The sequence below is a fragment of the Gossypium arboreum genome, chromosome 1 (assembly GCF_025698485.1).
Source record: "Gossypium arboreum isolate Shixiya-1 chromosome 1, ASM2569848v2, whole genome shotgun sequence".
Lineage (NCBI taxonomy): Eukaryota > Viridiplantae > Streptophyta > Magnoliopsida > Malvales > Malvaceae > Gossypium > Gossypium arboreum.
The window spans coordinates 6362161-6386526 of NC_069070.1; the positions used below are offsets into that span (position 1 = coordinate 6362161).

The 24366-nt window shown below is 29.6% G+C and overlaps 4 protein-coding genes across 4 annotated transcripts; 2 read left to right on the forward strand and 2 right to left on the reverse strand.

Moving 5' to 3' along the window:
- Positions 1-242: 242 nt before the first annotated feature.
- LOC108462736 (probable carboxylesterase 18) lies at positions 243-1576 on the forward strand. Its single transcript, XM_017762649.2, has one exon. It carries the CDS (start codon positions 352-354, stop codon positions 1366-1368), a length of 1017 nt encoding a protein of 338 aa, XP_017618138.2. The 5' UTR covers positions 243-351; the 3' UTR covers positions 1369-1576.
- Positions 1577-11870: 10294 nt separating this feature from the next.
- On the forward strand, positions 11871-12896 carry LOC108462887 (NDR1/HIN1-like protein 13). The gene has a single exon (XM_017762801.2). It carries the CDS (start codon positions 11949-11951, stop codon positions 12729-12731), a length of 783 nt encoding a protein of 260 aa, XP_017618290.1. The 5' UTR covers positions 11871-11948; the 3' UTR covers positions 12732-12896.
- Positions 12897-17194: 4298 nt separating this feature from the next.
- Positions 17195-19191, reverse strand: LOC108462923 (uncharacterized). The gene is made up of 6 exons (XM_017762838.2): positions 18972-19191; positions 18689-18885; positions 18516-18596; positions 18016-18243; positions 17796-17870; positions 17195-17709 (listed from the first exon to the last, which is right to left on the reverse strand). Exons 1-6 carry the CDS (start codon positions 19084-19086, stop codon positions 17455-17457), a joined length of 951 nt encoding a protein of 316 aa, XP_017618327.1. The 5' UTR covers positions 19087-19191; the 3' UTR covers positions 17195-17454.
- Positions 19192-21347: 2156 nt separating this feature from the next.
- On the reverse strand, positions 21348-23554 carry LOC108461673 (60S ribosomal protein L30-like). The gene is made up of 5 exons (XM_017761576.2): positions 23405-23554; positions 23178-23283; positions 22601-22702; positions 21739-21807; positions 21348-21652 (listed from the first exon to the last, which is right to left on the reverse strand). The coding sequence occupies exons 1-5, from the start codon at positions 23423-23425 to the stop codon at positions 21612-21614; spliced, it is 339 nt and encodes a 112-aa protein (XP_017617065.1). The 5' UTR covers positions 23426-23554; the 3' UTR covers positions 21348-21611.
- Between the last annotated feature and the right edge of the window lie 812 nt (positions 23555-24366).

Sequence of the window (24366 nt, forward strand, 5' to 3'; positions counted from 1 at the left end):
ATTTTATAATTTATATTCAAATTTCTTAATAATATTATTTTTAATATTTGAAATTTTATCTTCAAGTATAATTTATTTTATCATTGTACACATAATAAATTTGAAATTTTTTGCTTCAAAATTAAATGTAAAGAAATTAGTTTACGAGCATGGACTTTCTCCTAGTAACCTAGTTATTTTCAAATTTATATATGTTGGTCTATCCGCCTAATTAATGTCTAATTTATTGATTATTATTATCTATTTTTTGTGGTGGCTCGAATGTTTCTTTCACTCATTTAAATTCCTCATACTTCTCTCACCTTAAGTAGCTTCAATCTTGTAATTATTGTTTCATAATTTCAAATAAAAATGTCTAGCACAAAGAAGAATTGGCCAAAACTTCCATTGGGGATCAGACTTCTCATTGCTGCTCATTCTATGTCTGTGGATGCTTTTAGCCGCTACGATGGCAGCGCAGTAAATCGACGTCTCATGAATCTTTTCGACCCTAAAGCCTCTCCATCAAGAAAACCTGATAATGGCGTTGTGTCTTCCGACATCGTGGTTGACACCACCCGCAAACTTTGGTTCCGCCTATACAGCAACACTACCACCGCTGGCAAAATGTCCATTCCCATTATAGTCTACTTCCATGGTGGAGGCTTTGCGTATATGGCGGCCAATTCAATGAACTACGATGACTTATGCAAGCGACTTGCGCGTGAAATTCCTGCTGTAGTTGTTTCCGTCAACTACCGTCTGTCGCCTGAGCACCGATATCCGTCACAGTACGAAGATGGTTTTGACGTTTTAAAGTTCATTGATAACCCTGATTTTGAAGGCTTTTCTGCTTTTGGTAATACCGATACCAGTAGCAAGAAGGCTTTTTTTATTGCCGGAGACAGTGCAGGTGGCAACCTGGCGCATCATGTGGCCCTCAAGGCTTGCCAGCATCAATTTTCCCTATTGAAGCTTCATGGAGTTATAGCGTTACAACCTTTTTTTGGTGGAGAGGAAAGAACAGAATCGGAGCTCAAACTTGTTGGGGCTCCATTAATCTCTGTGAAGCGCACTGATTGGATGTGGAAGGCTTTCTTGCCGCACGGCTACAATCGGGATCATCATGTTGTTAATGTATTTGGCCCAAATTCTGTTGATATCTCAGATTTACCATTTCCACCAACCCTTGTTTTTATAGGTGGTTTTGATCCTCTACAAGATTGGCAGAGAAAATATGTTGAGGGATTGAATAAATCTGGAAAACATGTTTACAAGATTGAGTACCCGAATGCGTTTCATGGCTTTTATGCGTTCCCCCAGCTGCCTGACACATCCTTGCTAATGGCTGAGATCAAGAACTTCGTGCTGAAGCAATTGGATCAATAGCTCTTCTCTTGTTTTTTTCCTGATAGCCATCGCAAAATCTATGTATGCTGTACCTGCACTGCTTCATAAATGTCTCCTCACATAGGGTAAAACTATTAAAGCAAAATAAGTCTCGAGTTTTCACTAGACGCATACTGTTATGGTTTGTATTTGCACTTCTTGTCCTTGTATTAACACAACATTTCAGACATATACTATTAAAGGAAAACCAATTTGGCTCCAGACTAAAGGAAAACAAATTATAAAAGAGTATGGATTAAAAAATGTTAAAGTGAATAGGAGGTCCCTATTTTATAGGAATTAGATCAAATTAGTCCCTCTATTATTAAATAGACTAATTTAGTCCCTATACTATTAAAAACAATCAAATAAGTCCAAATTATAACAGAGTTAACATTTACATAACTATAAAAACTTTAAATATATTAACTCATTAAACAATAAAAATGATTTTCAAACGTAAAATATTAACTCTATTCCAATTTGACTTTATTTAATTCTTTTTAATAGTACACGGGTTAATTCAATCCATTTAATAGTAGATGGGCTAATTTAATCGAGTCCCTATAATAAATTAGCCTTTTAAGTAAATATTTGTTTTTATGGAGTTAAAGCTATTTTTAGGCTAAAATTCAATTTAATATTGATTTTAAAGTGTATGGATCATTTTTAATTTCTATTTACATTGCTTTTATTTTTGAATTCTCTTATAACTTTGAATTAGAAAAAGGGTTAAAATATACCATAAGTCACTGTAATCTTCATAAATTTAGAATTTAATTTTTATATATATTTTTTAAGAATTTAGTCTCTTTACTTTTTAGATTTCAAAATTTAGGTCCAATTGTTAGTGTGACATTTTGGAATAAAAAAATATTCATTTGGTAGTCATGTAACTTAAAATTGATATTGTAATGAGCTTGAATCTAATGAATAATTTTAATAGTGTTAATAGTTAAACATGAATTATGAAATTTGAAAAGTAAGAGACTAAATTTTAAATTTGTAAATAATACAAAGACTTAAGGCATATTTAAAAAAATTGTCAAAGAACATTACTTTCATTCATGTTATTTCTAATGTAATTTTATTAAGTAATATGAAATTAATATAAATATATTAATCACGATATGTCACATGTATGTGATATTTGAAGATTTAGTATGATTAATTATGTACTATATTCATGTTTTAATTAATATCCAATATGGTATATGGATAAATCTAAAAATATGGACTTTGGTTAAATTTAGAATATTACATGTGAATTTTGATACTGTGTAATTTTACATGATATTTTAATTTGATTCAATTTTCATAAACAACTAATATTATTATCGATATAACACCATTTTATATTTACATATTACAAAAAAAATTATACTTATCTAATATAAAAATAAATTGGTATATTCATTTATTTAAATATGTACAATCGTATCAAAATCAAAGTTTCATGTATACATTTGATCCAAAATCAAATTTTAACGTGTATAATTACACAAAACCAAAGTTCATGTACCAAATTGCATATTAAATAAAAATATATATAAAATTTTGATATTTATCTTTATGATATATGATACAAAGTTATAATTGCATATTTATTTTTACCCATTTGCTGAAGTGATTCATGCTCAAGATTAAAGTTCAATCTATAAGTTCATCTGTGTAATAATATAGTGTGTAAGTGTGTGATTTTAAACTTGTATGAAAAATATTTATTTTTCATCAAAAGTTTTATTGATATAATAATTAAGGAAAATGAATAAAGTAATAAAAAATACCATTTTAAAGTAAGAAAATCTTGAATTTTTGCAAATTAAATGTTTGCACTTAGTTTGTATGGTAATTGTTTGTATTATAATTGTGATCCATTTGTATTTTTGGTGACTTCTTAATAGCTATAATTATTTTTTTGTCTTTCAATTTTATATAAAAGTTATCTTAGCTTTTATCACTAAAAGAAAATTTATCTTAGTTTTTATTGATTTTTCATCTTATTGAACTTCTATTATTTATTAATTCGACTGGAAAAATTAACTTTTGTTAATTTTGTTGATGTGGTATCCACGTGCATGCCACATCATAAATTAATTAATTTTAAAATTTTAAAATTTTAAAATTAATTAATTGCTAATGTAACATCCACGTGGCAATTCACATGTATGCCACGTCAGCAAAGTTAACATATTTTCCATCCATTTTGGGGTGATTTGACAAACAGTGTAAGTTCAAGGGCTAAAAGAGACAAAAATAAATAAATAAATGGTTAAAATGACATTTTTTGTAAACCTTTTAATATTCTACATTCTAACTAAATTTAAACAAGAGTGAAGTTTTTCAATGTCATATTTATATTTATGAAACCCAAAATGAAATATTATAAATAAAAAAAAAGTGAATCATTTGAGTGGGTTGAGCTTAACTCATTAACACCTATTTAACATCTCACCATCATATAATTCATAAATTTAATCATTGATGAATAATATCTCAATGTGGTACCAAATCTTTTGTTATTTATTAATTATATTAATGATGTTCGATATATCGATAAAGTTGAGGTTTTGAGGTTTTAATGGTTTAGTTTTAAGCTCATTATATATAAATGTTATGCATGTATTCTTTTTCAAATTATTTTGAATTTAAGTTCCATCATATGTAAACTCTGTCAAGATGTATTCTAATTTTTAGACCGTCATGCTTCGTATTAAATTAATTCTAATTCTAATTAATGAAACAATATACTTGTAAACTCTTTAAAATATTATTTATTAGTCATTGGAGGTGGTTGAGTTAGCTTGTTAACATCAGCCCAAATTTAAATGGGCATTTGGGACAAGATTACTTAGCTGAAAATGGGCTAACTTTTTCATATTTAGCTCAATTGATTCTTTGGCTAATAGCTGGCGATGCTAAGTTAATGAAGCCTTGTGAGCTTGAGTTTTCAGCTATAGCTTGCTTTGATGTTTGGCTATACCTTTGCCCCCTTTTTCTTTAATGGAAAATTTTACTCTTACGTTGGTACAAATATATATATATATATATATGAAAAATGAGTGATTTAATGATGTTGATGACAAAGAGACGTAAAAGGTTGGAGAGACGGTTCATTCAAAGGGACAAGAACTGCAAGTGGTGTTCTAAAGAGAGGAAGGAGTAAGAGATTGGTAGGTGTGGTTGTTGTCATTGTCCTCATTGACTTTGAGGAGGTATGTAAAGGAATCATTTGTAGGCTACCTGTCTTCTCTTAGTTGAGGGGGACGTCACTCATGTCATACAATGTATGTCTCTTATTAGTTCAACAATTTGACTTAATGTGATAGAGTTCCATAGTATGTAACTGATGAGTGATAATAATTTTATCGGGCGGAATTTGCAAGTTGAGAATTAGTGATGCCCATTATGATGATATGGAAAGAAAAAAAATGAGATTAATGAATTATTTTTTTAAAAAAAAATTATCCTGAGACAATTTCAAAGGCTTCTTTACTTCTCCCTGTCATTAAATTATGTTTTATTGGGTAGAAAATAATAGCTTTAAGTAGTTAGTTAGAGGTTGACTAATGATGATGAAACATTGTCTTTTAGTATTAGGCATTTTGTTATTACTTGAGGCTATAAACTTGTCCAGAGGTCGGATCATATTCCAATTCGATAATTTTGAATTGGTCATATTGATCCAGTGAATCCAAATCAATTTAGTAAATCTGGATTTAGGCCCATTCATTGGTCGAGTCAGGCCAGTTCTAATCGGACCTTGTCAAAATTGTAGGTCTGTTAGTTAGGTCCAAGTCCAGATTGACCCGAAAAATGGACCTAAAATTTTGTCCAAGCTCAGTCCAAATAAAAATGTCAAAACCCGAGTTTGGCCCGGCCCAGCCGGATTAATTTTTTATATATATTTTTAAATATAATGCATCAAAAATACTAAAAACATTAAAATAAATATTTATCAACAAATTGAAAAGAAATTAAAAGATATTTATACTTAAATAACACTAACATAAGTGTAACGTAACAAGCAAATGCCTTTAAAATAGTAACAAAATTAACAATAAAATAAGAAATATACAATATTCAAACAATAATAACATAATAGTGAAATTGTAGCAAAACAGTGAGAAAACAAAAAATAATAATAATTTTTTTTGGTAATTCGAGTCAGGTTGGGCCCAAGGGCTAAAAAACTTACTCAAGGCTCAGCCTATTCTTAAATAGATCTTATTTTTTTACCCAAGCCCATTTTTCAGTCTTTTCTTTTTGTCCACACCTTACAATTTTTCAAGTTGACCCGACTTATGAATAAGTCTAATGTAGATCTATGTGATAGACTTAAATTAACTTAACTCATGTATAGTTAAAAAAATAACTCTTCATCTAGAATCAACCAGCTCATATAACCTAATCTTTTTAAAAAAAAAAATGATCTTTAACCTAACTTATTCGATTTATGAATCCTTTGAAAGAGAAGATTAAAACATCCTACTTTGAGCCAACGTAGCCGGAGTCTAGGAAAGTGGGGTGTGGGTTGGCAGTGGGGCATGACTCGTTTAGGTTTGAAATTTTCATTCATAAAAATGGTTAGCCTGCAAAAGGGGCAGCAATTAAGGAAGGTCCAAATGTAAATCCCATCATTAATTTCGGATTAAAATACTTTTACACCTTCTCTACTTCTTTTTCTTTTGTATTGTTTAACATGTTTTTCCAACATGTAGTGTAAGAAAAATAAGGACAGATGTGGCCACAAAATGTGTATAGACTTAAAAGTTTTAACACGTTTATCTTTTTAATTGTTTTGTTAAAAATTATGTTGCAAATTTATAACAACCATACGAGAATAGGCGGAGTTCACCTGGGTTCGAGTCACAGTGAATTTGATATTTCTTACCTATGTTTTTAAATTTAATACAGTCATGGATTTTGACATTAAATTTTTTTAATCTATTTTATCTTTTTAGATTTAATGATAATTTGCAAAAGTTTTAGTAAAACTTTCAAAACAAATTGGAGGCTTAATGGAAATTATAAAAATTTGAAGGGTTTAATTCAAAGTTTTAAAAATTGTAAAAGGTTTAATGAGAAACTTTTAAATTCTTGAAGGATTTAATTAAAATTTTCAAATAAATTTCAGGAGACAAATGCATATTTTCAAAAGCTTGACGGAGGGGCAAGGCTAGAGAGGTTGAAGGAACTTACTTTTGAAATGAGATTCAATCCAATTTAGCTCCGGACTTAAGGAAAACAAATTATAAAAGAGTATAGATTAAAAAATGTTAAAGTGAATAGGAGGTCCCTATATTACAGGAATTAGATTAAATTAGTCCCTCTATTATTAAATAGATTAATTTAATCCTTATACTATTAAAAATAATCGAATAAGTCTAAATTGTAATAGATTTAACATCTACATAACCATAAAAACTTTAAACATATTAACTCATTAAACAGTAAAAAATAATTTTCAAACGTAAAACGTTAACTCCATTCCAATTTGACTTTATTTTATTCTTTTTAGTAGTACAATGACTAAATTAATCCATTTAATAGTAGATGGATTAAGTTAATCAAGTACTTATAATAAATGGGCCTTTTAGGTAAATATTTGTTTTTATGGAGTTAAAGCTATTTTTAGGCTATAATTCAATTTAATATTGATTTTAAAGTGTATGGATCATTTTTAATTTCTATTTACATTTCTTTTATTTTTGAATTCTCTTATAACTTTGAATTTAAAAAAAAGTTAAAATATGCCATAAGTCACTATCAATTTCATAAATTTAGAATTTAGTTTTTGTACTTTTATTTTTAAGAATTTAATCTCTTTACTTTTTAGATTTCAAAATTTAAGGTCAATTGTTAATGTGACATTTTGAAATAAAAAATTACTCATTATTGTAATGAGCTTGAATCTAACAAAATAATTTTAATAGTTAGACTTAAATTATAAAATCTAAAAATAAGGGACTAAATTTTAAATTTACGAAGAATACAATGACTTAAAGCATATTTTAACAATAAAATTGTCAAAGAATATTGTTTTCATTCATGTTATTTCTAATGTAATTTTATTATTAATATGAAATTAAATTAAATTAATATAAATATAAATATGTTAATCATGATGTGTCACATGTATGCCATATTTCAAGATTTAATATGATTAATTATGTGTTATATTCATGTTTTAATTAATATCTACTATGGTATATCGATAAATCCCAAAACTACATATGGACATTGGTTAAATGTCCGATATTACATATGAATTTTAATGTTGTGTAATTTTATATATGACATTTTAATTTGATTCAATTTTCATAAACAACTAACATCATTATCGATATAACACCATTTTACATTTACATATTACACACAAAAATAATTATACTTATCCAATATAAAAATAAATCAGTGTATTCATTTATTTATATGTGTACAATTGTATTAAAATCAAAGTTTCATATATACATTTGAACCAAAATCAAATTTTAATGTGTCTAATTACACAAAACCAAAATTCATATACCATATTACATATTGAATCAAAATTTATGTATAATTTTAATATTTATTCTTATAATATATGATACAAGATTATAATTGCATATTTATTTTTGCCCATTTTGAAATGATTCGTGCTCAAGATTAAAGTTTTATCTATAAGTTCATCCATGCAGTAGTGTAGTGTGTGAGTTTGTGATTTTAAACTTGTATGAAAAATATTTATTTTCATCAAAAGTTTTATTGATATAAAAATTATTTTATTTTGTAATTTTCCATACTATAATAATAAAGGAAAATGAATAAAGTAATTTAAAAATACCATTTTAAAGTAAGAAAATCTTGAAATTTTTGCAAATTAAATGTTTGCACTTAGTTTATATGGTAATTGTTTGTATTATAATTGTGACCCAGTTATCCTTCTTTGGTCTTTCAATTTTATTATCTTAGTTTTTCACTGAATTTTTCGTTTTTTAGTTATTGAATTTATATTATTTATTAAATTAACCTAAAATAGATGAAAAAATTAATGTTTGTTAATTTTATTGATGTTGAATCCACGTGTATGTCACATCAACAAAGTTAAATATATATTAACTTTTTCAATCATTTTGAGATGATTTAACAAACAATGCAAGTTTAAGAGCTAAAAGATATGGAAAAATAAATAAAAGGCTAAAATAACATTTTTTTATAAAACTGGAGGACCAAATTAGTCATTATACTTTTTTAATATTCTACAATTATATTGGATTCTAACTAAATTTAAATAAGAGAGAAGTTTTTCGATGTTATATTTTTATTCACAAAACCCAAAATGAAATATTATAAAAATTGAAATCAAAATTTTATTTAGAGATAAAGTAATATTTATTTTCTGAATTTAGTAACTTTTAAAATTTGATCTATCAACTTATATTACATTAAGTGTGGTAATTTATCAATCTAAGATTATTTCATGTCGGTACATAAAAATTTTAGAAAATTTTATACGAAATCTAAAATAAAAATGGTAAAGAAATTATTAAAGTTTTAAATTTTTAATTTTTTTTAAAAAATTTCAGGCAATGTTGTGGTATAATCTTAAAGTTCCACGTCATCGTATCTTAACTAGATCCTAGTTTAGGAACCAAATTAAGAAAAACTATCAAATTTCTGGACTAATATGGGTAAAAAAAAGCTCAGGGACCAAGATGAAAAATTTACCAAATTTAAGGATTAAATGTTATTTTACCCCTTTTATTTAAGAAACGTAGAAATTGTCGAGTGAAAAACAAGACAAAACACAAAAGACGTGCCGAATCACACAAAGGATGAGGGCCCATTGCCAACTGTCTTTACTTAACTTTTTAACCTTTTTCCACACGGAATAGAAAATATTGTGATTGAAGAGCGTGTTTCTTCACTTTCTTTGGCTTTATCTACTCTTATTTTTGGTCAAATTTTAATTTTAGTCCTTGTATATATTTAACTTGATTATTTAATCTTTATACTTTAATTTGATATAATTTGATTCTCCTAAAATTATCAATATTGTTATTTAATATAAATAAATATTACCGTTAAAAATCTTGGGTAATTAATTGATGTTAAATTTTAAAAGATACATTATGAAGCTAAGTTTTGATTTTTTTAAAATAACAAATTAATAAAAATAATTATATAATTAATCTCGTATTAAATGGTATACTAAATCATAAAATTAATAATCAAAATATTGATACTAATTTCTACCCCAAAAATATAGATACTAAATCTCAAAAGTTGAGCATACAGGATTTGAGCCAAAAAAAATTTTGGGTAGCGAATTAAATTGTACATTTTTACGATAGTAAAAATATAATTTCACTATTTTAATAGTCTATATCCTTATAGTTTTTAAAGAATTTAATCAAATTTTTATTATTTTTAAGGTGCCAAAGTACAAATTTATCATTATTAATTTAAAATTTAATAAATTATAAAGGGCCTATATAGAAAATTTTCTATTTTAGGGGCCATCCCCCTTCGCTATAATACATTAACAAAAACAAATAGTTTGACAAAGTAGGTCAAATTCTATAAAAGATCCCTGCCTTGCTCATTTTTTTATGTAACTAACAAAAAAAGTTAGCTTATGTAAAAAAAATACACACTTTGAAAATTAGCTGAATTAAACCCGTAAAAATGTATAGTATAGGTACCTTTTATAAAATTTGTCCAACTTCAAGCTCGGCGCAAGAGAGAATATGAGGCACTTTCTAGACTCTGTCTCTTCCATTCTATATGCATGCATGCATGCATTTGTATATATATGACGAACGTTTTCCTAAGCAATATTAATGATTTGAATTAAAATAAAATTTTAATAATAAAACCACATTTAATTTAACAAAATTATGTTATGAAGCAGCTTTAAAATTAATGGCTAACATCTATCCGTGGTCAATGGTTCGATCCTTATCTCGAGTATAGAGTAACTTTAAAATTTGTGATCAGGGACGAAGCCAGGGGGCTGGCATGGGCCACAACCCCCCCCTAAAATATAAATTTACTCTTTTGGTCCTTAAAATTTTTTAAAAATTTTAAATTACTAAAGGTAAAATTACACTTTGGTCCCCCTAAAAATATAAAAATTCGATTTAATCCTTTACAAATTATAAAGATATAAACTATAAAAAATTAAAATTTTATCCGGCCCCCCAACAATTTGTTCTGGCTTCGCCCCGGCTTGTGATTAGTATTTATCCCCTTAATGGGCCTACAGAATACGAATCATTAATTACTAGACTCGTTCCAATAAATACTTATAAATTTTGAAATTTAAGTTTGGTGCAAGCATCAATCTAATTCTTAACAAAAAGCCATATGCTTATAGTTTTTTTTTTTTTTTTGAAAGAAAAGTTACTTAAACTAATTATAATTTTTAACTTATCACCCCTAGTGAGGAGACCTCAAACAAACATAAATTGTATGTTCTATGGTGAGCTAGTTTAATCAGTCTATTCACATGCTAGTTTTCCTCTCTAGAGATATGACGAATGTGCCAGTGACTTAAAAGCGTCAGCAACTGATGAATTCTCCGAACTAAAGCAGAATTAGAACCATTTAAAGTCTTCTCCTAAATAACTTAAACCCCCTCAAAATTATGAGTTTAAATTAAGACGCTATCATAATCTCGATCCATCCAAAATATCCCACAATTCAATATAGAAAATAGAATAATTTTTCAAATATATGTTAAAGCCCAAAATTCACTCCCCATTTCGAGATTTCGCTATTCTCCTGCCATAACATAACTATCTTCATTCCTGACAAACCCATTCGTATTCGACCATGCCCAATTACGTTTGTACCTCGGGAAGTAGTGGCAGAGTTTCTATTAAGGGAGGTATATTAATTTTTTTGTTGATTCTTTTGGGTACATTAAGGTGTTTTCATTAATTGATGGTGCATTTATGTTTGATGTTGATAAATGTGAATATTTAATTAAATAAATAAATTGACATTAGAATATCAATAATAAATATTATTTTCCAAATTAGATAGTCTAAAACCTTTGACTTAGTAAACTTCTGGTTTTTCCTTTTTTTTTTTTTCCTCTAAAGTTAATGATCAAACTTTTGCATGGCCCTCAAAATTTGTTTAAATTTAATGTCGGTATTTTATGAAAATCGAGAAATTAATTTATTTAGATAATATTATTAAAATTTGTCCTTAAATTATTTATTTAAAATTTGCAGTTGTTTGCTACGAATTAACAAATATCAATAGTTGAAGTTGAAGTATTTACACAAAAAGTAGATAATTTTTTTCGTTCGTGTAAAGTATGAGGATCAAACTATTATAAATTAAAGTATAGAGTTAATTTCTTAATTTTTGTAAAGGAGGGGTTAAATTTAAATTAGACCCATTGGGTACTTTTGACTACTTAGACTTCCAGTGAAATCCCTAATTTGCCACTATACGCGTAAGCCATATGCCTATTTAAATACATACAAATGCTTTGGTTCTCACTTCTCAGACACTTAAAACGTTAAACGCGGCTTTCTATCTATTTCTTTTTTGCAGCGAGTTACTGAGTCAACACCACGATGGCCGAACGAATCCACCCCGGCGACTCACCACCGTCTTCCGGCGAACATTCGAATCCCAAGCCAGCTCCTCCTTCTTCAGATAAACCAATTCCACAACCCGGAACTTACGTCGTCCAGATCCCGAAGGACCAAGTCTACCGCGTTCCTCCGCCGGATAACTCCCGCCGCTACGCTCATCTGTCGAAAAGTAAGTCGAGTCGCAGCACCTGTTGCCGCTGCTGTTGCTGCTTGTTAACAACTATCCTCTCTCTCCTCCTTGCCGCCGCCATTGCCGCTGCTGTGATCTACTTCGTTCTCAAGCCCGAAGCTCCAAACTACTCCGTCGAGAGCGTTGCGATCAAGGGATTCAACCTCACGTCACCTTCTCCGCTATCGCCAGAATTCGACGTCACCGTCCGGGCTGACAACGGCAACGACAAGATCGGCATTTACTACGAGAAAGGTAGCTCCGTTAATGTTTACTACCAAGACATTAATCTCTGTAACGGTGCGTTGCCGGTTTTTTACCAGCCAACCAATAACGTAACACTGTTCAAAACGGCGCTGAAAGGCTCTGGCATCGAACTAACCGCCGCCTCGCTTAGGTCCATTTCCAATGATCAAAATAAAGGAACGGTGCCGTTTACTTTGAAGCTGAGAGCGCCGGTTAAGATTAAAGCTGGATCCGTTAAGACGTGGAAGATTACCGTTAAAGTAACGTGCAAGATAACGGTGGATAAGTTAACGGCGTCGTCCAAGATTGTATCCAAGGATTGTGATTATGGAGTAGATCTTTGGTAAGGTTTTTTTTTTTTTCCTTGGAAATTCTTTTTTATTATATGATATGACGTGATAGTAATGGCATACATGATGGATATTTTTAAATGACATTGAATGATATTACATGTTTATGTAATTGTTTTTAATTATTTTATTTGATTGAATCTAAATCATTAGATATTTAAATTTGAGACTCAATTTTTATTCAATTAAATTCGATTCAATTTGAGCATATTCAAACTTAAATTTCGTATCAACTCAAAACAATTCAAAAATTCAAAATGATTCCGGCAAATAATTCGAAATGATTTGATTTTAATATAACTAAAACAAACTCATAATAACCTAATTCTCATATGTGAATGATTTGAAGCTATATAATGTTCAAACTCGAAATTGTGAAATTAACTTAAATTCAAAACTTATTGAAACTAATTTAATTAAAAAATTTAAAATCAAAATTGACCCAATCCATATTAACCGATCTAAAACTAACACGGCTTAGATATATAAAGGGTGAAAACGTATTCTAGTTCTGTTATTGTTACCATTGTGGTAAAAAGTAAGAGACTTGTTAGATGTCTGCATTATACTCCTATTTATAAATTGAGAAGAGACTATAAATAGTTGTAAAACAGTAGATATAATCCCATCTATTTTTTACCAAAAAAAAATCACCTTGCTTTGATCATTGCTCCGAACATTGCATTCTACATCTCAACAGATGCTTCTACAAATGTCTTCAATTTTTCAGAAGGAAAACTAAGCTTGCCCTAGAAGAAGCCTTCAAAGCCGAATGTCTCCATTATAAAATATTTCACAGTCCGATACATCCTTTATAGACGATTTCAATCCTTGAAGCTTGCTGTACCAAGCTCATGTTATGTATATCAAAGGGTTGATTTTTTATTTTCAAATGTTAGGTTTCAAAGTTCTCTTAGGCTTTTCTAGAGGTTTTTGAGATATCGAAACACATTTTTCGAGGTAAATTGATAATATTATTAGTTATTATTGTTGAACTGATGGCATAATTTTTTTTTTTCCTTTTTCAACTATTTTAAATATTTAATTTGATCGTAAATTTATTATATATTGAATATGATTGACAATATTTTCACATAAACCTGATTGGATGACCAAATAACAATAAAACAACTAAATTAGAGATTAAATCTCGGTTTCTAACATATCAAAGGAACTAAAACCATAATTAGATTGAAATAGAATGAAAATAGGAAGTGAAAGTCGAAAGACCTAAAAAAGCAAAAGGTTACTCGTGATTTGTTTACAATTTCACATGGGAGGCATGTATAATGATATGCATATAGATACATCCGATGATTATTGTTACAGGACTAGAACTTTAGTCTGGCAACTTGTAAGCTTATTTCTAGAAAATGCGAGAATTCTCAAAAAAATTCTCTGAGGCACCGAAACTTAGTGGAAGCAAACTCGCAAGCGAAAAAACAAAGAACGAACAGAAAGGCCACAATGTTTGAGTAAATGTCAAAATGTTTGATTACTTCGAATGAATTATACTTAGTGATTGCCAAATGAGTGGATAGACCTTTATTTATAGTTGGACTCCCCTTGATCCAACGGTACAGTTTAAATTACATCGACGATCAAGATTAAAGCATATCTACAAGATGAGAGTCTTAAGGATTTCAAACATTGTACCATCTTATCTCTTCGGATTTACAATATTTGTACGGATCAAAATACAAGTTACTGGAATGTTACTTCAAGTAAACGAGTTTCTCCATATGTTCACGAATTGGACCAATTCAAGTGAATTAAATGAACCTCACTTAATCAATTAACCTCCATGAGACGTTCTGTGTGCATTTGTCTAGGCTAACAACAGAAATTAAAGACAAATAAAATTCAATGAAAATTGAGTTAACTCACCTAATAAATATATTTTAATTAATTTGGTTTAATTAATTCTATTTTGGTTTTAAATTAATTAAATAATTCTATATTTATCTTTTTTATATTAATAACAGAATTAGTTAATTTTATATAAATATATTAAATTTATAAAAGATATATTCACTAAACCCAAATCCATTATCCAAATAAATATATCCCTTATTCAAAACTCAAATTATAATATTCTTCAAGCAATGTAAAATTGATGGAACCTATTTTTTCACTTAATTAATTAATTAATTGGTTATTAATTTCATTTTAGAAAATTCATTAACTGTCAGTTCAACATTGTTTCTCAAAAATATTTTTGAGTAAAAACTAAAATTTTATGTTTCTGCTTTGGATCAAAAATATTTTTATCTGAAAACTACTTTTAAAAAGTAATATTAAACTAATACTCAATTAATTGTCAAGATTTTTTGACCTTTCTACCGCAAATTTGTTTGATGTAATAATTAACATTTTATTTATCATATCACGTCTTATCTTATTGCTGTTAGTGCCGTAAATGAATAAGTTTAATTCAACCAACAACCAATATTTACATTCATTTCTTTATTTTGAGTTTGTATTTGATAAGAATTTTAGACTTATATTCGGCCTTGTTTATTTAAAATTATCTTTTCGTGATTACTTATATTTATGAACATATAATTGTGAATATAATGGATAGTTAAAAAATAATAAATAAACATATTTTTAAAATATAAAATAATCAAATATAATTTATAACAATTATATTATAAATAAATAAAATAAACACATAAACTATAATATTATTATAGCATTATGACTTATTTAACTTTTCAACTTTATAAAAAAAAAAATTTTTAACTCTTCATTTATTTTATTTTTACTCTTCATTTATTTTATTTTTACTTTTTTCAGCCCTTAAATTTATGTTTTTTTGTTAATCAAAATGGATGAAAAAGTTCACGCTTTTTAACTTTGTCGATATGGAATACACGCAGGGCGAGCTGGGATGGCATGGGCCCCGACCCTCCCTAAAATGGAAAATTTCATTTTAGGCCCTTGAAATTTTTTAAAAATTTTAAATTAGTAAAGGTAAAATTACATTTTGGCCCTCCTAAAATTATAAAAATTCAATTTAATCCTTTACAACTTATAAAAATATAAACTATAAAAATTAAAATTTCATCCGCCCCCTAAAAAATTTTCTGGCTTCACTTCGAATACACGTGGATGATACATCAACATTTAATTAATTTTTAAAATTTTAAAATTATAAATTTATTTTAAAAACTAAAGATCATTAAAATTATTTAAAAAGTATAAAAATATATTTTTTAAATGTTGAAAATTTAATTAAATACTGACATATCATCTATAAGACAATCTATTTGTATGCTACATCAACAAAGTTAATTTTTCCATTTATTTTAGAATGATTTGACAATAACTACAAGTTTAATAACTAAAAGAAATGAAAAATTAATTAGAGGGCTAAAAATATCATTATGCCTATTATTCTTTATATAATTCTTGAACAATAACGATTTTTTTTTTTGTGAAAGAAAAAATATTACAAAGAACTATTTAAAGATATATCCAAGCCCCCTTAAAAGGGGTTTCAAAAAATTGAAGACCACAGTTTTAGCCAATAGTCATTTTCATAAGCCTATCAGCATCTTTGTTGAATTCTTTAAAAACATAATGAATCAATCAATGCACCATTAGAACTTGAACCTCCTCTTGACTATTTGAAAAAAATTATCAATCTATCAAAATCCTCTATTGAGTGCAATCATTACACCATTCCAAATATCCTATAATTCCACATCTAAGTTAGAACAGATTCTCTAAAATCAATTATAACCAAGAATTCAACTCCTGTACTTGTCTTGTAAGACCTCTCCAATCATGGCAAACCCAAAATCCTCTTTTACTACACCAGTAGTGTGCCAAAATCCTCTTTTACTGCACCATTAGTGTTCAATTTAATCCAATTCTTGGATAAAGGTGGGACTAAGTTTGAAACTTGCCATTTGGAAACATTTACCTTATGGTATAAGGTATATTGTTTAACCCAAACTTTAACCAACTCCTCGACATTCCATTTTATTCCCTGAAAAATAAATAAATTACAATTCTTCCAAGTATGCCAGGCAACCATACCAAAGAAATATTGTCAATCCACCCCTTCCAATTGCATTCTAAGTTTAATCTGTAATTTGGCAGCTAACCACTCATGCAAACCCCCAAAGAAAAAGACATTAAACTTGTCTGCTGGTATTATCCAAGACCATATATCCTTAGTTGCAAGACAATCACAAATGATGTGTAAGATATCTTCAGAGGCCCATCCATAGAAACCACAAGAACCATCCAATCCAATCCCTCTCTTCAAACGCTCCGAATTAGCAAGTAAACGTTGTTTGAGAACGAACCAAATGAAATATCTAACCCTCTGAAGACCCTGAAACTTACATGAGTATTGCCAAATGGCATCTTTCGAATTCCATGACCCCTCTCGAATTTTAAACGAACACAAAAGAACTTATTTATAAAAACTAATGAACTGAACAAACTTTGTTCATATTCGGTTCATTTAACAAGTGAACCTCAAAATTTTATTCATATTCATTTATTAGCTTGATAAACAAACATAATTGAACAGAAACCGTTCAATAAAGATTCTATTGGCCCTACTTTCTGTTAGGAGAATTGAAAATTTGTGCAACATGAATCAAAACAATATATATGATATAAGCAAAATATAGAGCAAGTTGAGTTTCTAGCAAAATATAAAGCAACCATCATTACGTTCCCTCATCTACATAAAAATCATTCACCTTGGATGTGCAGAGCTCCTAGTTACTCTTTTCCTATTAGCACCTGATTCCTGAGAGCTACACCCGGCAGTTTCTGCATCGTTGAGTCTTTGCCTCTTTCTCTTGGATCTTAAAGATGGTTGACTCGGACTGGGATTGGAAGATGGCTGGCTTTGGACGGGCTCAGTTTCTTCATTCTCGACTTCTATGGGTTCCGCCTTGGGTGGCTGGTACTGCCACTGAGTTTCACAACTTGGACAAACTAACACGCCCTGCAATTCATCACGCAAAACTTGTTAACGACAATAAATGTGTCGATGATGGGAAATGAGAAAAAAATGCAAAAGAATACTCATACTTTCTGAGAAAATCTCTTCTTTAGGCAGTAATGATGAATTCGAACCACACAACCATCGTTTGGGCACAATTTGGCCTGCAAAAGATTCAAAACTCCGTAAACTGACTCTTGAGAAAAAAAAAATTTCCCATTAATTTTTTATGTTAGAACATAAAAATATGCAAAAGTAAGAGTTTAGGCAGCATCTACAAGAAAAGACAAGGCAAGCACTGAAAAGAACCTTAAATCCAGCTTCATTGCAGACTTGGCATGAAGGAACCCCCACATTATGGAACCAACTTCGCAGATCGAGAATGGACCTAACACCAAGTCCGATATTATCGTCTTCAGTGTAACAAAGCCACTTGTCTTTCACTAGTTGATCGAGTGTTTTTTCCTTATGAGACATCGTGAAGTTCTTGAATGCAGCAGGGACATCCTGAGATTGCGACCCCGAACTGTTTAGAACCTAGAGGGAAAAAAACCCCAAGATTTATCAAGTTTCGATTCGAACAATTATTAACATAAACCACCATTATCTCTCACAACAACCAATATAATCAAACCATACCACTCGATTTTTAACCCAAATTTTCTAGAGTTTCAACTTCTTTCTTACTCATTTTTCGACACAAATTCTTTCGATTACTGCTGTTTTCCTTCTAAACCATACAACTCAGCTACAAAAGAACATGTAAGCCCATAAAGTTTTTATACAGAAGTTATAAATAAAGGTCAAACCTGGTTCTCCAACTTAATATTGAGAGCATCCAGGTTGCAGATAGTGCCCTCTGCTGTAACATCTTGTGCTATTGTTTCGACCTATATACAAATCAAACCCATGAATCTGCATCACATACGTACAGAGAATACCCGTCTTCCATATCAATTAGGGGGAAGGGGAATTGACTTACAATAGCCTTAAAGAAAGCAATTTGTGGGACAGAATATTTGGTTCCAAGCTTCGATTGATCGTCCGAAACATTGTTAACAACTCCAAAATAAACTCGACCGTCGTACGGATCTCTACAAGCCCTTAAATCCAATTGAACATAAGAAAGTTCCCTGTTTATCTTGAGAAGATAATCATTGAATTTCCCTTGATGGGTACCTAAAAGAGGACAATGTTTCTTCCAAATAAGTATTGGGTGGGTTCAATAGTTTAAAAAAAAAATTGCACAAGGAAATAAAGAGAACCCGGGTTTTGGCCGGTGATGCCAGTGAAAATTAAGTGGAACTCTTTCTCCGTTAGAGGACCGCGTTCAAGCAACGATTGAATGAGCGTGTGATGCTTCCAGCTTAGCACCGCCATTGTCAGATAGCTTTTTCCCTAAGGAATGAAGTTGTGTTTGGATGCTGGGAAATTTTTCAGATTATACCGGGAAATCACGGAAGTTAGGGTTTTTATATGGCGGGAAATAATGAGTAAAGTTTTCAATTTGGGTATTTATATTTGTCTCTATTGGACCTACCAAGGGCCATTAGGCTCAGCCCATTGGATTAATTTCTTTTTTTTCAAATTTGGGCCAATTGAGCCCAATCCAAATTAACAATAAAAATATTTTATTTTTTTTATTTTTATAAATAAAATATATTACCTTTTAAATAAGGCTTAACTAACAAATTAGTGCCTAAACTATACCCTTTTGGCCATCTGGGTACCTATACTTTTTTTATCACATATCTAAACTACTTTTTTTTTTCCTCAAGTTGGTACCTCCAATAGTCAAACTATTAAATCTATTTTTAAGAAAGACTTAATCCATAAATTGATACCTAAACTATGCATTTTTTCTCATTTTGGTACTTAACTATTTTTTGTTACAAGTGGTACCTAAATTATTCCATGTTTCCCATTTTATACAAAAATGTTATATTCCTTATAAAAAAAATTCTACCCAATAATAATTTGTCGTATCATAAAACTTAAAAAATTTAATTCTCTTTTTTTTCTTTTACATTATTTCTCTTTCTTTCTTTTTCCTTTTATAATGTATGGCAATAACAGCAATGCTCGAAATTTTCTCTCTTGAGGTCGAGATGATGGTGATTAATTTCACCAATCAAAACTAGTATTGCCAGAATCAAACCGAGATAGAGATTTATAGACTCGCAAACCGATATAGGTCAATTAAACCAAGCTAAAAATAATTGAACCAATTTTCTCTATTTTACTTATTTATTTATTATGAATTTTTACTCATATTTAATCGAATTGGAAGAACTGATCAAACAGAGAACACTTCGATTCTAAAGAAAGAATAAATAAAAATAAAAAAGCAACATAAATATATAAAAGAGAAAATAATATGTTTGTCTTTATTTTGCCACATGTCATTTTTTTTGTTGATTATCTTTTTTTTTTGTTGATTATCTTTTTCAAAAAATAGACTTAACGATTTAACTAACAATTGATCTAACAGATGTGCTAACCAAAAAATGTTTAGATACAAAAATGAGAAAATGCACAATTTAAGTACCAATTTATAAGTTAGGTTTTAAAAAAAAAATTACCGATTTGACTAATAAAAGTATCAACTTTGAAAAAAAAATACTTTAGGTACCACTTGCGACAAAAAAAAAATTAGATATCAATTTGCGAGTTAAGCTTTTAAATAATGAAACGGAATATGATTCACATTTGGACAATAAAATTTATCATCTTTTAAACTAGGATACACTTGCTGCATAAACACCTTAGATGTTAAACTTTATGAGAGCTATTTCCTTTTATTTAACATGTCTAATTCAAGTTTTTAAAGTTAAATATAAGATGAACACGTGTTGGCTTGTTAGTCAAGGTGTTCACCGTCCCAAGTAATACCTGAGTTTGAGTTGCATTGTTGTAAGGATTTTACCCTATTCTTGTAATTCACTAAAAAAAAAGAAGTTAAATATGAGATGGTATTTAACACTCAAATTAATAACTAGATTAACGAATGAACTTAATTGATATGTTATTAATATTTTAAAATGTTCTGAAATTTAGGGGTCAATTCAAAATTACATAATAATTTGAGGATGTTTAGCATAATTAACCCTAGCAAGAAATGATATTATAGATTTTACACTTTACAGTGCCTTGGCTTCTGAGTAAATAAAAGTAGAAAGGGAATAGGTGTTCAGATATTCACATTAATTAACCTAACATATAAATGGCCCAAAAAACCTACTACAAAGTACAAACCCAAGCCAACCAGCTAGGCCTAAAACTCGAATCACATGAGGAAACCAGCCCTGCCATGAGTTGGAAGGCAGTTTCAACTAAAGGCATGGAGTCTGGAGACACGATATCATCAAAAAAAGGAAACCAATCATATGCGATGAGCAATTGTCACCTTACACACACTCTCATGCAATGACTATCGTGAGGATGCATATAAAAAGGTTAAGGTACGACCACTGGAGTCACTCTCTCCACCTATCATCACTTTCTCTATTGACTCAAGTAGCTTTCCATTACTTCTCAAATCGTTTCTAATCCAGCATATTGATTATTTTTTTTAATCAAATCAAGTCAAAAGGGCAGATTTTTGGATTTAAGTCGGAAATGAAATGATAAGCAGAAACAAATTGCCCACACCAACCCAAGAAACGATCAAATTTATGGCAAGATGGATCGAACATCCAAATACAGAATAAAACCAAAATAAAATATGGTATAAGCAACAATCTTAAACCAAATTAACTCACAAAATTCCTAGTACACAAGTCAGACAACAAAGGAGGTTCCGAATTTCGGAATAAGATCCCTTTAACATAAATGTTTCCAGAAACACAAAATAAATATAAACTAAATAGGAACAAAACCTAGTATGATGTGTCGTCCGCTGTTGCTCAGTGATCTCCGGGCATGCTCTTAATAATATCAGAGTCACCTGAAAGAAACACAATATTACCACAATAAGAAGTATACATCTAGAGAGTGTGTAAATTCAATACGTTATCAAACTCCTATACTTACCCGGGTCGATAATGCTGAGGCAGCACACTCTGAAATATTTGCCGCAGGCAGTGCCCAAGTCGACATTGTCTGAAAAACCAAACAACCACATTTTCAAAGGAATGGTCTTCTATAACAAATGTTGTATTACTAGAAAACTTAAAAACAATCAAGTAAAATCCATTAATCTATTGAACTGGGAATAACAAGGAAGGTGGCAATCAATTCATTAAAGGGCGTTAGCAAAAGTTCAGTTATTCATTCTATTGTATCGTAGTTCACAGAATATCGACCAATTCTGTCTAGATTTCCACAAATATTTTCAACTATTTTACTATTAAACTAAAGAATCAAAGGGGGCAGGAGTGAGGTGATTAATTTTGTAGATAATCCGTTAAACAATAACAGGGTAGGTGGCTTCCATCAAGGCACAATATTATAGATATAAAGAACATACACCATAGACCTTATTGATCAATTAATTAAACGGCTTAGACAAACATCATTCTTTATTCATTATATCATTTCCATCAGCCGTAATAGAAAGCACGATTATGTCATGCTTTTTGCAAGTATCTTGAACTAAGATGAATTGATTTTGTCAATAACCTGTGAACTACAATAACTAGAAGATAGTTTCCATCAAATTATCATAGCCAATGATGATCGATTCATCAAAAGGCTTCAACAAACATATTAGTTATTCATTCTACCATTTCCATCAGCCGTAAAATGGAAAACGCAATTGTCTGGCTTTTCACAAATAACTTCAACTACATAATGCTCTACCATTTAAACAAACCTATAATAAATATTCAATTCAATGTGATACGAAAAAACATAATTCAATAAACAAAGTGATTGAATATGTTAAGGGACATACTTCCATTATAGTGGTGAACTCCAACCTTGCACAACATGGCATAATATTCAATCTCTGACTTCCTAAGAGGAGGGCAGTTGTTGGCAATTATAATCAACTTACCTTCAAAAAATTAAAATAGAATTACAATCTTCCAATTCTAAAAGATCAATGAACACTAGATTACGCATAGGTGACGAGAAGAAATCCAATATCAAACTAAATCAACCAAAAAACACTAGTGTTGAGCAAATAAAAGAAAACCAAAAGGCAATCTGAACCATGGTATTTGGTGTAGTTCCGGTTCACAAGTTAAAAAACCATAATTATCCAACAGTTCAGTTTTCCCAACCCGACCCGAGCTAAACCTTTATGCCCCTAAAAAACACCAATGCCCTTGTCCTAATTAAGCACTACTTTAACCAAAACCAGAAGGAAATTCATTCTGCTTCAATTCACTATCAAAACCAATAGAATTTTAAAAAATCACATCATTTTTTATCTGAACTAAAAGTGCCAAGAATATTCAAATCAACAATCAGGTAGCTAAACAACTTAGCAATAAAAAGACAAATAAGCATATTTAAAAAAAAAATACCTTTGGAGTTTCTGAGAGATTTAAGAACAGTTTTGTAACCCAAAGTGTATTTACCACTCTTCATAACGAGAGCTAATCTGTTGTTAATGCTCTCATGGGTCTTCTTCTGCATTTTTCATCAAATACCCAAATAAAAAACATGAACATTAATTAGCATACTTTTCAGAAAATTATAAAGAAATAAGCGTAAAAATTTAAAATATTAAAATGGGAGAAAAAAAATTTACAGTCTTCTTGGCGGCCACCATTGTCGTCGGAGGGTGGGGACGGCTTCGGGATGGAGGCGGCGGGGGAGAAACAACAGCAGCTACAAATGGTTCACCAAAAGGCCAAAGCCGAGAAACCCTAAAATCTAACGAATATATAGATTATGAATCTAGGGTTCTTAGCGGCTTCCTTATTGGGTTTGGGTTTTGGGATTTTAGGGCCCATTAGAAGCAAATAGATCAGGCCGAACATTACTGATTAAAATCTAAACCCTAATTTCCGATTAAAATGAAAACATTAATTTTTTTTTATAAATCTCAAAATTATACATTAACTTTAATTTGATGCAATTATACACGTAAAACTCTAATTGTAGTTCAAATATATACTTAAAATTTTAATTTTTATCTAATCATACATATTTAAAGAAAAATACATCAATTTATTTTTATATTGGATAATGTAACGCCCCAATTTTCGGGAATCCTGTGAATGTTGGCATAGGTTTAATTATGTTAATGGGCCTCTAGAAAGCCCAAACTTAAGATAGAACCCGATAATTTTAGTTAATTTTTGTTCCATAAGAAAAAGGGGGTGAAATTATGAAATAGAACCTATGTGAAAATGTTTGAAAATGCTATAAGCTAAATTGAAGTGGCCAAATAAATAAGAGTGCAAAATAGGAGGATTTGCATGACAAACCTCCCATTTTACATGAAGTGGCCAGTCATCATGTTGTTGTAGACAAAATGTACACTTGATATCCATAATTTATGGTACAAATTGATACAAATTGATAAAAGGTTAGGTAAATGTTCCATGATAATGGGTTAGGTAAATGTTTCATGATAAGAATTTCATGTCTTTTGTATTAAAGAATTAAATGAATGAAATATGAAGTTTTATTAAAAGAAAAAAGGGGTGAAAAGAACAAAGTTTTGTCCATCTTTGTTCATCATAGCTGAAAGTTAGAGAAGAGAAA

Coding starts and splice junctions, on each gene's coding strand:
- LOC108462736 (XM_017762649.2), top strand. CDS start 352: ATGTCTAGCACAAAGAAGAATTGGCCAAAACTTCCATTGGGGATCAGA.
- LOC108462923 (XM_017762838.2), bottom strand. CDS start 19,086: ATGGCGGTGCTAAGCTGGAAGCATCACACGCTCATTCAATCGTTGCTT. Junction 18,597..18,688: donor TTGCTTTCTTTAAGGCTATT/GTAAGTCAATTC, acceptor ATTTGTATATAG/GTCGAAACAATAGCACAAGA. Junction 18,244..18,515: donor ATATTAAGTTGGAGAACCAG/GTTTGACCTTTA, acceptor TTTTCCCTCTAG/GTTCTAAACAGTTCGGGGTC.
- LOC108462887 (XM_017762801.2), top strand. CDS start 11,949: ATGGCCGAACGAATCCACCCCGGCGACTCACCACCGTCTTCCGGCGAA.
- LOC108461673 (XM_017761576.2), bottom strand. CDS start 23,425: ATGGTGGCCGCCAAGAAGACT. Junction 23,284..23,404: donor TGGTGGCCGCCAAGAAGACT/GTAAATTTTTTT, acceptor TGAAAAATGCAG/AAGAAGACCCATGAGAGCAT. Junction 22,703..23,177: donor ATCTCTCAGAAACTCCAAAG/GTATTTTTTTTT, acceptor AATTTTTTGAAG/GTAAGTTGATTATAATTGCC.